At 35.0% G+C, this 13,467-nt stretch overlaps 1 protein-coding gene across 3 annotated transcripts in view; it reads left to right on the forward strand.

The window, feature by feature from the left end:
- Positions 1-12,914, forward strand: part of LOC136029183 (isoaspartyl peptidase/L-asparaginase-like) — a 40,944-nt gene extending 28,030 nt beyond the window's left edge. For all 3 annotated transcript variants that reach the window (XM_065707305.1, XM_065707306.1, XM_065707309.1), the window contains exons 2-7: positions 1,781-2,222; positions 3,759-3,836; positions 4,838-5,063; positions 6,020-6,144; positions 9,475-9,585; positions 12,654-12,914. In XM_065707305.1, the coding sequence (XP_065563377.1) occupies positions 2,033-2,222; positions 3,759-3,836; positions 4,838-5,063; positions 6,020-6,144; positions 9,475-9,585; positions 12,654-12,865 (942 nt within the window). In that variant the 5' untranslated portion in view covers positions 1,781-2,032 and the 3' untranslated portion in view covers positions 12,866-12,914. The remainder of the gene's footprint in view (positions 1-1,780; positions 2,223-3,758; positions 3,837-4,837; positions 5,064-6,019; positions 6,145-9,474; positions 9,586-12,653) is intronic.
- The last annotated feature ends 553 nt before the right edge of the window (positions 12,915-13,467 follow it).

Here is a 13,467-nt window from a genome sequence, read left to right on the forward strand (position 1 = left end):
TGAGAGGGTTCGCCCCCTCGTCGGTACCTCTCTCTTCACACTAAATCTTAAATTTTGGCCCAATTCATTAAGAATGACCCCTGAATCACAAAAGCCGTAGAATAAATAGTTGACATTACTAAAAATACTTTAGCGTAAAGAGCGAGGTATTAGGAGGAGGTGAGCCCCTCATATGGGTAATAATTTCTGTTCGTTTTAAGTTTTAATGCTGCTCCTTGCTTCCAGCTGAAAAAAACTTTTTCATATTTATTTTTTCATTGTTTTTTTTAAATAATGCTAGTAAATCCTGCGCTCCCTTCATGGAAATTTTCTTCCCCCATGACAAATTCCTCGATGGAAAGTTCCCCCAGTATATCCCCCTCTTTTCAACCCCTCCCCCGAACCAAAAAATCCTCCTGAAAACACCTGTACACTTTCCAATAACCATTACTATATGTGAGCACTGGTCAAAGTTTGTAAATTGTAGCCCCTCCCATGGGGACTGTGGAGGAGTAAGTCGTCCCCAAAGACATAGTTATAAGGTTTTTCGACTGCGCTGAATAAAATGGCTATCTCAGAATTTTGATCCGTTGACTTTGGGAAAATAATTAGCGTGGGAGGGGGCCTAGATGCCCTCCAATTTTTTTGGTCACTTAAAAAGGGCACTAGAACTTTTCATTTCCGTTAGAATGAGCCTTCTCGAAACATTCTAGGACAACTGGGTCGATACGATCACCCCTGGGAAAAAAAAAGAAAAAAAAAAAAAAAAAAAACAAATAAACACGCATCCGTGATCTGCCTTCTGGCAAAAAATACTAAGTAACACATTTTTGTAGATAGGAGCTTGAAACTTCTACAGTAGGGTTTTCTGATACGCTGAATCTAATGGTGTAATTTTCGTTAATTTTCTATGACTTTTAGGGGGTGTTTCCCCCTATTTTCTAAAATAACACAAATTTTCTCAGGCTCGTAACTTTTGGTGCGTAAGACTAAACTTGATGAAACTTATATATTTAAAATCAGCATTAAAATGCGATTCTTTTGATGTAGCTATTGGTATCAAAATTCCATTTTTTAGAGTTTTGGTTTCTATTGAGCCGGGTCGCTCCTTACTAGAGTTCGTTACCACGAACTGTTTGAAAAGGGAATAGAAGAGGCTACATGGCTCATCCACAAAGCGGCAAGCAGTAATAACAACATTTTTATGTACTTTGATATCTTGACTCTGATATTAAGGTCAAATAATACCTCAGACATAAAATAATATCTGATAAGAGAAAATTACCCCAATTTTTGCCTGAGCATCATCTAATGATAATATGCTGGTATTTTATTGAACCTAGTATCTGGTGATGTATTTTTTTTTTTAGCACAACTAATTTTATTGATATAGCCGAAGACCCAACATTTAGTTTAACACAAAAAGTTCACTCAAAATACTCACCAAATATGCGTCCTAGGGTAGACCAAGGTGAGAAATTTTTCAGCAACAGAGAGGGAATTGTGACAAATGATGGAGCTGCTAAGAACTTGCTGTCTTTCAGACATCAGTGGGTGGGCAGTGGGAAATATTGTCTGATTTGGAAAGTGTGTTGTAGATTAATTATTCATTCTTTCATTTCTTATTTATTCTTTCATTCTAAATATTCACTCTTTCATTCTAAATATTTATTCTTTGTGGCCTCTATTTAATTTCTGTTATATTAAGTAATAGGCTAGAATAATTGTCTGGATCCGCAGATTTGATCTGTATATGATACTTACTTAAAGTTACTGGTTTTCTTAAAATTTTACTTTTCAGGAAATCTAATGTCAAACGTCTCAGATCAAGCTTTAGTAGGAGCTTGCTTGGTTTCATTTGGACTAGGAATATATGTTGGGTACAAATTGAAAGGATGGAGGATTGAATATTTAACTCGCAAAAGGGAGAGACTGGCTAAAAAACTTTTAGATACCCAGAAAGAAATTGAGCTTCTCTCAAAAATTGGATAGCTTCTTTGCAAATAACTGTCAATCTCTATCTTAAAAGAAGAGAAAAACTTAGTGCAATACAATGAATCAGCCAAAAATTATAGTTCATGGGGGAGCATGGGCGATTCCAGATGACTTAAGGGAAGGAGTATTACAAGGTGTTCGGCATGCTGCTAATGCTGGATTTCAGATTTTGAAGCAAGGGAAAGCCTCATTAGATGCTGTGGAAATAGCTGTTAGGATTTTGGAAGACAACCCTGTTTTTGATGCAGGTAAAAATTATTCTTTGATTCACCATTCGCATAATATTTGCATGAAAGTATATACTTAAGTGCATTTTCCCTTTAAATCTATGTTGGTTTTTCTGATCTCTTGTACAAATTCAAAATTTTTGGCAAAAGATAGCTTGTTAAAATTAAGCTATAGCCTTTTAAAATAGATGCTTGGTGGATTGTCAGTTTTACAGAAGTAAACGTATTTTACTTTCTTAATCTTTTTATGCTGATTTTTTTTTATCAAACTAATGAAATTTGTTGTGACTACTGTCAAAAATTGTAGATATATTTATATTGAGAGATATGGTACCAAACTTAGTTGTAGAGGGCGGCAGGGATGTTTGGTTGGTAGAAGTTTTGTCTGATGTTAGAACTACTTTCTTTTTTTCTTTTTAATATAATTATATTTTTAAAACATTACAATGGAAATTTTCTTAAATATCATTAACTCATAAATTCTTATGTTATCATAATGTGACTTTTATGTAAAGTAAAGTTAAATTTGCTCAGGTTCCATTCGTCACTGATAGCTGTCTAAAAAAAAGTATAGCAAATTACGCCCCTTTTATGTAACGTAAAGTTAAGCTTGCTTTGTTTTTGTTTTTGCCTTGACCTTTACCAAATTCTGCCACATTTATGGTGCCAGTTTTTACCACATTTTCTAACTCCCCTCCGTCTCTATTTTTGAAGTTAGAAGTTTTCCATATGTGTTAATTTTTGCGATTTAGTAGGAGAAGCCAAAAACCCCAACCTCACGAGCAGTGCATAAGCTCGGACAAGAGACTTGGGCTTCTGGGCACACCCCTGCTTCAACCAAATCACCTCTTATTTGTTTTATATTTTCCTTTGAGCCTATTTTTATCTTTATTTTGAGTCTGATTTTACTTAGACTTCAACGCGAATTAATGCTAGTAACAAACGCGATAAGTCCACGCAAATCCCTGCTACAATTCAATCAGCTATTATTTATTATGTATCTTCTTTTGAGCCTATTTTTATCTTTCTTTCGAGTGTGGTTTATTTGAATAGTAAGGAAAGCTAAAGATAGGAACAGACGCAATAGATCGACGTTCAGCCCTGCTACAATCTAATCACCTATTCATTTCATATTTTTATCCGAGCCTAGTGTTACCTTACTGTCAAGTCTTACTCAATATTAAAAAAAAATTCTGCCGATAGCGATGTCAATGTGGGGTAGTCATGAAAAAGTTAAGCACCCGTATATCATAGTTTTTCCCCTATTTTTCACTTACAAGTATATGAGCTCTTATTTTTCATCTTATGATATTTTTGTCGGCATCACAATTTTGTTAGCTGGTTATCTGCATAAAGCATCTCGCCGTTTATTGTGGTCTGGCCAACTTTCTCTTAAAATATAAGCCAGTAAATGTTGGTTTTTGCAAAACCAGACATACACCCCCCCCCCGTCTCTCTCTGAAACATCCTCTGAATTTTATGTTTCCAAAATTTAAAAGACTGTTTTGAAAAAATCCATTCTCAAAATTATAAATTCAGCTTAATTTTATTTTTTAGGACGTGGCTCATGTTTGAATGCAAAGGGACAAGTTGAAATGGATGCAGTCATAATGAATGGCAGAACACTGGCAGCAGGTACTGCAATGACTATAGCATATACTCGGGTTAGATAACCTATCCTTTGCGTTTTATGCAGATATTTACATACAAGGTTACAAGGAAAAATAATGTTGCATAAGTACGTAGAATAAAAATGTCGCTAGTAGTTATGCGTTGTTAACGATTCGATTTTTTTACTAAATCAATATTTAATTTCAAGCTGAAGGAACATAAATTGCTCAAGAAGATGACGAGAATTTTGAATAATTTTGAAGTTTAGTAGTTAAATAAAAGATTAGATGGCCCTTTTCAAGCTTGCGAGTTATTCAGTATGAAAAAAAGTTCTCAAATGCCTAAATATATCTCACTCAACGTCTTGTCCGAAGCAACTATTTCTTGTCTAAGTCTCTTTCAATGATCTGGTTGTCAAATTATGAGATCATAGTATTGCCTTTTTGAGCTGATATTTTTTATAATGAGTACAATTTGTGATAGTAATTTTGTTGCACATAGCAACGTCAATTAAGTCTTATTTAGCTTTCCTGTCTTGACTAAGAATGGCTGGTACAGACACTTGTCACTTTAGAGTTAGTTTAACATTTAACCATGAAGAATAGTCAATAATGAACCAAAAATTGCAATAAAGCGATTATTACACAAAAATGTAACCTTTATATCTAGAAACTTCGACTGTGTATTCAATGCCCATATTCTGTGTGAAAACGAAAGAAATGACTGAATTCAATCAACTTGAAACTAAAAAGCGAGAAAAAAAGTAACGGAAAGCTTCTAGCTACCACAAAAAAGCCTTCATGCAAGCTAAAACCCTGCTACAGCGGAGCTTCCATGCAAAGAAGTAGCGAGTCATTTCATTTCTCTTTCCTCCCCTCCCCCCCCCCCCTAGGGTTACCCATGAGCCCTTTCTGGCTGTTTTTAATGTAACCAAAATATAAGTTAGCCAGATTTAGTTTTCTGATTTCTCTTTTGTTTCTGGAATAAATCAAATTTTTATTAACTCAAATATTGTTTCTTGACAGGTGCTGTTGCGGGTATCGATTGTGTGAAAAATCCTGTTTCTCTTGCTCGAATGGTTATGGAAAAGACCAAACACGTCCTATTAATTGGAGAAGGAGCAAAATTGTTTGCTGAAGAAATGAACGTTGAGATGGTGGGTCAAGATTATCTAGTTACTAAGTATGCCAGAGAAGAATTAGAAAACTATAGAAAATATGAAAAGACAGTGGGAAATTTATTCAATAACAAGTAATTCTTTTTTTCTCATTGCTTGGTTTTGTATCGATTTTCCTTTTACCGTGATTACTATTAATGTTATATACCTTTCATTTTTATATGAGTAGCTCATACTGCTCTCAGATTGGTCGAGCTGTGGACAAATTTTACGACATGAGAGCACTACCCCCTAAATTCTATATAACAGTTAAGCCATACAGCAGTTACTTTTATGAACCATCCTAAAACAAGTAGTAATGTAAAACAGATTTTCATACTAATATTTTTCTTCTGTCATAGAATATTATTTATGTCGACGCCAAATTTTAGTAATTTCAAGTGACAATTTTTTTTTTTTTTTTTAGAGAGAGAGAGAGAGTTTAGCTCTTGACTTAAGGGTCCGAAATAAAGAGTTTGATTGCTGTTTTTTTTTTTTTTTTTTTTTTTTTTTTTTTTTTTTTTTTTTTTTTTTTTTTTTTTTTTTTTTTTTTTTTTTTTTTTTTTTTTTTTTTTTTTGAAATGGTCTTCATTGACATCTATATACCTCTATTATATGAAAAAAAAATATACTGCGGTTGCTGCAGCCTTATGAAACCGCATTTATGAAACTCAGAATGCGTTTTGAAAAATACCCATACTAGCATATATTCAAATAAAGGAATTTATACCCAGACCCAGTTTTATGGTATTGTATAATCACAAAAAGCGAGTGAGGACTTAATTAGCTTTAGCACTGAGCCAGGACTTATCTTGTCTGCGCACCGGATCGTCGAATACCCACGGCTTGGACTTCGTTTTGATAAGTGGAGGAAATCTGCCCCCTATTCTTTTATTATTTCAGTTCAAGATTGGTACGTTTCGTTTTTAGCTACAAATGGCTGGCAAATAAACTGAAAATTTATTTCTGTTGTTTTCTCCTTTTATGATGAAAAGAAATTTATTTCTTTTCTATTTTCATAGTTAGTTACTGAATTTTTAATATGTTCTAGGCTTAGTGGATGCGACACAGTTGGGGCAGTAGCCATTGACTGTCATGGAAACATCGCTTGCGCCACATCTACTGGTGGGATCACTGCCAAACGCGTAGGAAGAGTTGGAGATGCTCCCATTGTTGGTATTACGTTTTTACCTTATTGCCGAGAGAAAATTGATTTGGTAGTCACTGAGAATTATGAAATTTAGTACAAAAAATAATGTTTGAGAAGACTTTGCGAACATTACGGAAAACTATTAAAACTGGAAACTCAAGTTGATCTCTGACCCAAAAATTATTAACGGTCTCTACTGTCCCTGACTAAGGCTGTAATGATCTCTATGCTTTTTAATCCGACTCTGCACCAGTGTTAATGTAACGCTTAATTTATTATGGTGCTAGTAGTTTTTAGTATCTGCAAGCAGAGGGGGGAGGGGGCAAGTAACCTTGCTTTTGGGTGTTGTAAGACTAGAGTGTGTTATATTTTCTTAGTGTCAGTTTACTCCCGTTTTACTCCTTCATAATAAATACGTTGTCATTGCATTATGACTCGTCAGGTCCTGCTTCAAAGTTTTTATTTCAGTAATATTCTATGATAATAGCTAATGAGTACTGGAATAGGTACAATATTTCTTCTTATTTCCTTTGAACGCAAATTTGAAGTTTCGTGACCTATTGAATTCAGAATAACATGTGAAATCTATTAAGTATACAATCTCTTGGGATGTTTGGGATAGGACAAGAAAAATATAGATGCATGAAATAAATATATATTTTATATATATATTTAAATAAATATGTATTTTACAGAAATAAATATATATTTATTTCTATTGTATTGTTCTTATATAAGACCCTGTCTTGAATATACTTGCCATGTCTGGCACTCTGCATTGACCAAAGATCAATGTTGTAAAATTGAAAGTATTCAAAAAGAGCATTAAAAATTAGGCTGGAGACTGTCCTATACTACACACGATGAAAGTTGGGCTAGAGTTAAACATAATACATCGGAATCTCGACGTCACATCCTCACTATGAGCTTTGGTCTCAAGTGCCTTAATTCTGACTATCATCAGCATTCACCCCCCGCCCTCCCCTGAAGAAAATCTTCCAATCCTTCCAAATACAGGACTGAGTGCTCGTAGAGCTCCAAATATCCAACTTGATTTGTATCCCAGATGTTGACCATGAGGTACAAAAACTCTTGTACCCTATTTTGTTTCCTATTTTAATAATTGATTAACCTTTTGTTTTATTGTTTATCCCCTAACATCTGTTTTATCATTGCAATTGTGCAATTGCGTACTTATGCTAGCTTTTGTGCTGTTTTAGCCAGAGTGATGCGGGCGATGTGAAACCTCAAAAACTGATTTACTGTATGAATGTGGGGGTGAAATTGCATTTTAGCAACTTTTTGTTAACTCGTAAGCTGGGTGAATGACATTTTCACGAATTGACCTGTTGCCTAAAAAAGAGCCCGGAAAGGTGTCTTCGTCCACTTACCTCCACGCCTTCCCCTACTTGTGTGCCCTCATGTCTTCCCTCCAAATCTTTCCTATTTAAGGCCCTTGGGGATTATTATTGTAAATTCAACAGTGGTGACCTATTAAAAACCGCTGTGCCTCCCATATTTTTTTCAGGGCGTCATCGTGTAGAACAGGTGTTTGTAGAAGCTTGAGGAAGGGTTCATTCGATAATAAAATTTTGGCTTTAATGCTCTTCTGAAGGGTTGCAGCTAGTGGGAGGGAAGCACACCGTGCCTCGAATGCTTAATTTTTCGCCTTATGTCCCCGTAGCCCATATGGTAGTGGATAAAAACTTCTAGATTGCCGTTTCAATCTAATCAGCCGTAAGACCCAATAAATTTACTTTTGGTGGTGACATTATTAAATAATTCAACCCCAAGCGTAAGGGCCACAGATCATACTAACTCTTATAAAACATAGTAATTGTATGAACATCTTAATAGCATTGTGGACATGTTATATGTTGTTGAAATCTAGTGAAAATTTCGAAATGTAACGTTTGTGACAGTCAATTTAGGTTTATTATTATAAAAGTACAATTATTTTCATAACTATTTTCATAACTATTTTAATTCTTTCAGATTTACATAAATTTTCAATGAAACCAATCTATTTGCTTTTCAATAAGCGTAAATGGTACTCTGGTCATTTGAGAGATTTTAGGGAATGCAGCCCCACACTATTGATTAATTTAAAAGTCTTTTTTCACAAAACAAGTTTTCCAAGAAAAGTAAAGAGCTCCACTAAGCCAAAAATGAGAATTAATAAAGTCAAATAACTTTCCAAGTGTAAAATTACTGCAGATCATTATCAGTAAATAAATTAAAACTCGGAATGAACAGAAATTACAATAAAAGTTTCAATGAAAGCAATCTATTTACTTTTCAGTAAATGCAAATGGTACTCTAGTCATTTGAGAGATTTGAGGGCCCCATACTACTAGTGGTAATTTCTTTTCGTTTTGAGTTTGGCTTTGTTGTTTTCTATTAATTTTAGTTCTATGTCTATGTTCATAGCAGTTTGTCTTCGTTGCGAGCTTTAGATTGGTACTTTACTTTTCAAGAAAAGACATTCTCTTTTTCTTTTTCTTTTTTTTTTTTTATTAGCTTCCAACGTAATAGCATTGACTTGGTTGAGAGTGATTATAAAGAGCGGGGTGTATCCCACTTTTTTTTCATCGGGCCTCAACCTATAGAGATAATGGTTTTAGAGGCTTGGAAAAGGAGTCATTCGAGCACAAATCGAAAGTACTAGTTCCCTTTTGCCTCTGCAGGTCGACATGACGTCAAGTCAAAGTTTCAAGAAAGTCATTTTCTACAGAACAGATGATAAAAAAAAACCTACCAGGGGGACATTGTCCCATGGGCAAGGACCCCGACTTATGAAAATCGTCTGTGTTAAACAGAGCCTTCATAAATACATTTTAGTTGGAAGGTGGTCATGTTACACCTTGTGTAAATTGGAACTACTCAAAGATTTTCAATTGGTATGATTAAAGAACCCTAATTATGGCTGTGTGTCATCTACTATCAATTTCTAACCCTTTTGGTTTATATTACGTATGTTCTGTCTATCGTCTGTTAGAGTGTACGCTCTGTCTACAACCCTTTTAGAAAAAAAGATTCTTAAGCTCGGGCGACAGACACCTTTTTGCCAACATTGCGTGTGCTTCATTTTCGATCCATTGTTAAATAGTACTCACGTCTAATCTCCAGACCGTCTTGGTCGAAAGTGTCTACACTCTGTCTACGAGCACTACTGGTAAATGGTGCCTAAGCTCCGTCTTCGAACTCTTTGGCCAAAAGTGTAAAATTTTTATCTCCCGCTTTCGTCGAGATTGCAGCCTGAATGGTCTAAATGAAAACGAACTAAATAGCAAACGCACTTTACAAATCTGTAACATTTTCTCATTTACTGCCAACTAAAAAGTTTTTATTTGTAGGGGCTGGAGCATATTGCGATAATCTCGGAGGAGGTGTTTCTGCAACAGGGCATGGCGAGTCCATAATTCGAGTAAGCTTAGCCCACCAGACTGTCGGATTGATGAAGAGCGGTAAATGCTTTTTTGTATCGACTTGTATGTAAACGCCATCTATTATGTTAAATGTAGTCAGTAGAACATTCTTGTTCTTAATAAAAGTAAATGAGCGATATTAAAACTCGTTCTGAGTTGGGCTGCTTGCCAATTGAACGCTGTCATCTTGAAGTATTTAAGTGATATTCACACTCAAATATATAATAAAAGGCTAATCATTTTTTTTTATGTCACTTGGTATTTACCAAGTGACATATAGCGATCGCAAATTCTGTCGGTCTGTCTGTCTGTCCCGGTTTTATTAGTTTAGGCACTTCCAGATTAGCTAGGACGATGAAATTTGGCAGGCTTATCAGGGACCAGACCAGATTAAATTATAAAGTCATTTCCCCGATTCGACTATCTGGGGGGGGGGGGCGGTTAATTCGGAAAAATTAGAAAAAATGATGTATTTGTAACTTACGAACGGGTAATCGGATCCTAATGAAATTTAATATTTAGAATGATATCGTGTCTCAGAGCTCTTATTTAAAATTCTGACCGGATCCGGTGACATTGAGGGGAGTTGAATGGGGAAACCTATAATCTTGGAAAACGCTTAGAGTGGAGGGATCGGTATGAAACTTGGTGGGGAAAATAACCACAAGTCCTAGATACGTGATTGACATAACCAGAACGGATCCGTTCTCTTTTGGGGAGTAGAAGGGGGGGGAGTAGTTCGGAAAAATTAGAGAAAATGAGGTATTTTTAATTTACGACTGGGTGATTGGATCTTAATGAAACTTGATATATAGAAAGATCTTCTGTCTCAGATGCTCTATTTTCAGTTCGAATTGGATCCAGGGACATAGGGTGTTTGAGGGGGGAAACAGAAATCTTGGAAACCGGAAATGTTTGAAAACGCTTAGAGTGGAGAGATCGGGATGAAACTTGATGTGAAGAATAAAAACAAGTTCTAGATACGTGATTGACATAATTGGAACAGCTCTCTTTGGGGGAGTTTGGGGGGTCCAGTGCTTTGGCGAGTTCGGTGCTTCTGGACGTCCTAGGACGATGAAAATTGGTAGGCGTGTCCAGGGACCTGTACAAATTGACTTGATAAAGTCGTTTTCCCCGATTCGACCGTATGGGAGGCTTAAGGGAGAGGAAAATTTAGAAAAAATGAGGTATTTTTAATTTACGGGTGGGTGATTGGATGTTAATGAATTTTGATATTTAGAAGGACCTCGTGTCTCAGAGCTCTCATTTTAAATCCCGACCGGCATTAAGCCTCTGATTTTCCTTTTAAATCAATCTATTGATTCTTAAAATTTGGCTAGAGCTCATGCTATATGAGCTCTTGGCTCTTCCAACCTCGTCACAAGTGCCATATGAGCTTTTAGCTCTTGTTCATTGTTTTATATATTCTTAGTGTTAGAGACAATAGTTGAGCAAATGGGCTCTCTTAAATCCGTGGGAACAGTTCCAGTTGGCATTAGTGTCTTGGATCAACTCGCAAATGGTGCATAGGGGTTGTCCCCTGTACCTTCAGTGACTGCTGTGATGGAACCTGTAACATCTTTTGAAGCTTTTTGAAACATGTATTTCGTTATGTATAAAAGTATGATGTTTTTAGAGCTATAGTTTTAATCATGTTCTTTTAATGCCTATATGAAATTATTTTTGGGAATATAGATACCCTTCATTATTTTTTGGTGTAAATAAATAACTATAAAATATCTAAAGACGATGGACATTACGATAAGCCTTCTGCAACAAATAGGCTAAACATCGGTTTCTTTTTAACAATCTGTCTAGTATTTCAAAGAAAAATTGTTGAGATGAGGATGAAGTAGAAAAGAATATATTCAAGAGTGTCATTAATAAATTTACACTTCGTAAGAAGCTCGTGTAATAAAAGCTGTTCTCCAGCTTAGTATCTGGTTTCGAACATTCAGTTCTTATGTTCTAAGAATTTTTACTGGTTGAGTTTGAGAACAACTAACACAAAGAAAAACCAATTGTTAAAGCTGGTTAATCGAAGAAATTCAACATAATCATACAAAAATAATATCATGTATCTCTTTGCTTTTCTTTATCACCAGTTTAAGATCATTTGTGTAAAAATCTGGTTTCTAAGATCTAGTTCTTGTGTTCTAAGAATTTTTACTCTCTACTGGTTGGATTTGAGGATAACTAACACAATGAAAAACCAATTGTTAAAATTGATTAATTGACGAAATTCAACATAATCATATAAAAATAATATCACTTATCTCTTTGCTTTTCTTAATCATTTACCACTTTTTAAAATAAAATCTAAAAATAACCCCCCATTTCTATGCTTATCATTGACTTCTTTAATTTGCGTTACCAAAGAAGGTTAAAAATTTGTCCAAGATTTACGCTTTAATAATTAATATCGTGTTTATGTAATTTTAAAGAGTATATTCTTAAATAAAAGATGAAAATAGCAAAAAAAAATTCTTTAGTCTGTCATCCCTAAAGAATAGGGTAAACGGTCGTTTTCTGGACAAACTCTCTCATAGATCTTTTTAAGAAAGTAGTCGAGTAACGTAAACGAAACTTTCAGGAATCAGCTCAAATATTGAATGCTGAATACCTCTGGAAGTTTGTTTATCCAATCATAAAAAGACGGAATGAGATAGGTTCAAGTGATGAAATATTATCTTTGTCCTTCCATTTAAACAAGAGACAATGTTTTTTTGCTGCTAAGATTTGCCCGGGATGTAGGGGAAGGCTTCTTGGTGTTGACACATTTTCCTAAAACCGCAAAAATTACACAATTGTGCAGTTCACAGATCCTGCTCCTCTAAGAATCTATCGAGCAAATTATAGCAGCCCTCCCCCTCTTCCTGAAGTACTTCTTCCCTAAGTCGTGGACAAATGACATCTTTTTGCAAATTTGGATCTATAGGTCCAAATTTGCAAAAACCAAGCATTTCATTAACTAGCCCACTGGCCATGAATTGAAAATAGTTATTTCCTTTCACAAAGCGAGATTCAATACGGTCAGTCATTTGACGTAACATACACAATCTGTCAACTTGTTTTATTTTGTAGTTGTAGCACAATTTCTACTTTAGGAGAAACTGCAGATGACGCATGCAAAATGGCCCTGTCTGACATGGCTGAAAGAGTTCATGGTGCTGGCGGTCTCATAGCAATCTCAAAGAACGGAGACATCGGATATCATTTTACCACCGAGAGAATGGCCTGGGCCTATGCTTCTGACGATTTAGTTACCTCTGGTTTGGATCCCGGCGACTCCGAAGTGTTTTCTATGAGCAAGCTTTAATAAAAATGTATTTTAGATTAAAATATTAAAAGAAATTAAAATGAATAAAGTTTTATAGTAATAGAGAACTAGACGTGGTGTCTGGTATTTCAAAAAACAGAAATTTTCTGTAGTGTGCTGCTTCTTCCTAAACATTTTTGTGGGATTGAAGTGCGTTTGAACTGGCTAATTCACTAATTTCCCTTTCCAACTATTTGCAACTCAAGTATTTGCCATCCTAATTTTTTCAAGGATTTACAATTCGATTAGAAATAATTTTTAACTATGTCAAAAGGTCGAATCAATTAAAAAATAAGCGTATACGTTTGAAAATTTTTATTTCACAATTATAAAAAGAATGAGCATCTTTAACCCTTGGGGGACTTATTACTTACCCTACTCCGAACTAGTGAACCTGACTTTATCGTGAAGAGTGGGGATGGGAGGAGTAGCAGCCTTCTCCTTATCAAGGAAAAGCTGGGAGTTTAAAATAAAAGATTAGTTTCTCTCTTTTTTTTCTAATTTGCATTGCTTTTTCTTGAAAGCTTTTTTTAATGACATTTAAAAAAAATCACAATTGAAACATGAAACGAAAAAAATTAAAAAAGATAAAGGAACGATAT

This window comes from Artemia franciscana, chromosome 7 (genome assembly GCF_032884065.1).
Source record: "Artemia franciscana chromosome 7, ASM3288406v1, whole genome shotgun sequence".
NCBI lineage: Eukaryota > Metazoa > Arthropoda > Branchiopoda > Anostraca > Artemiidae > Artemia > Artemia franciscana.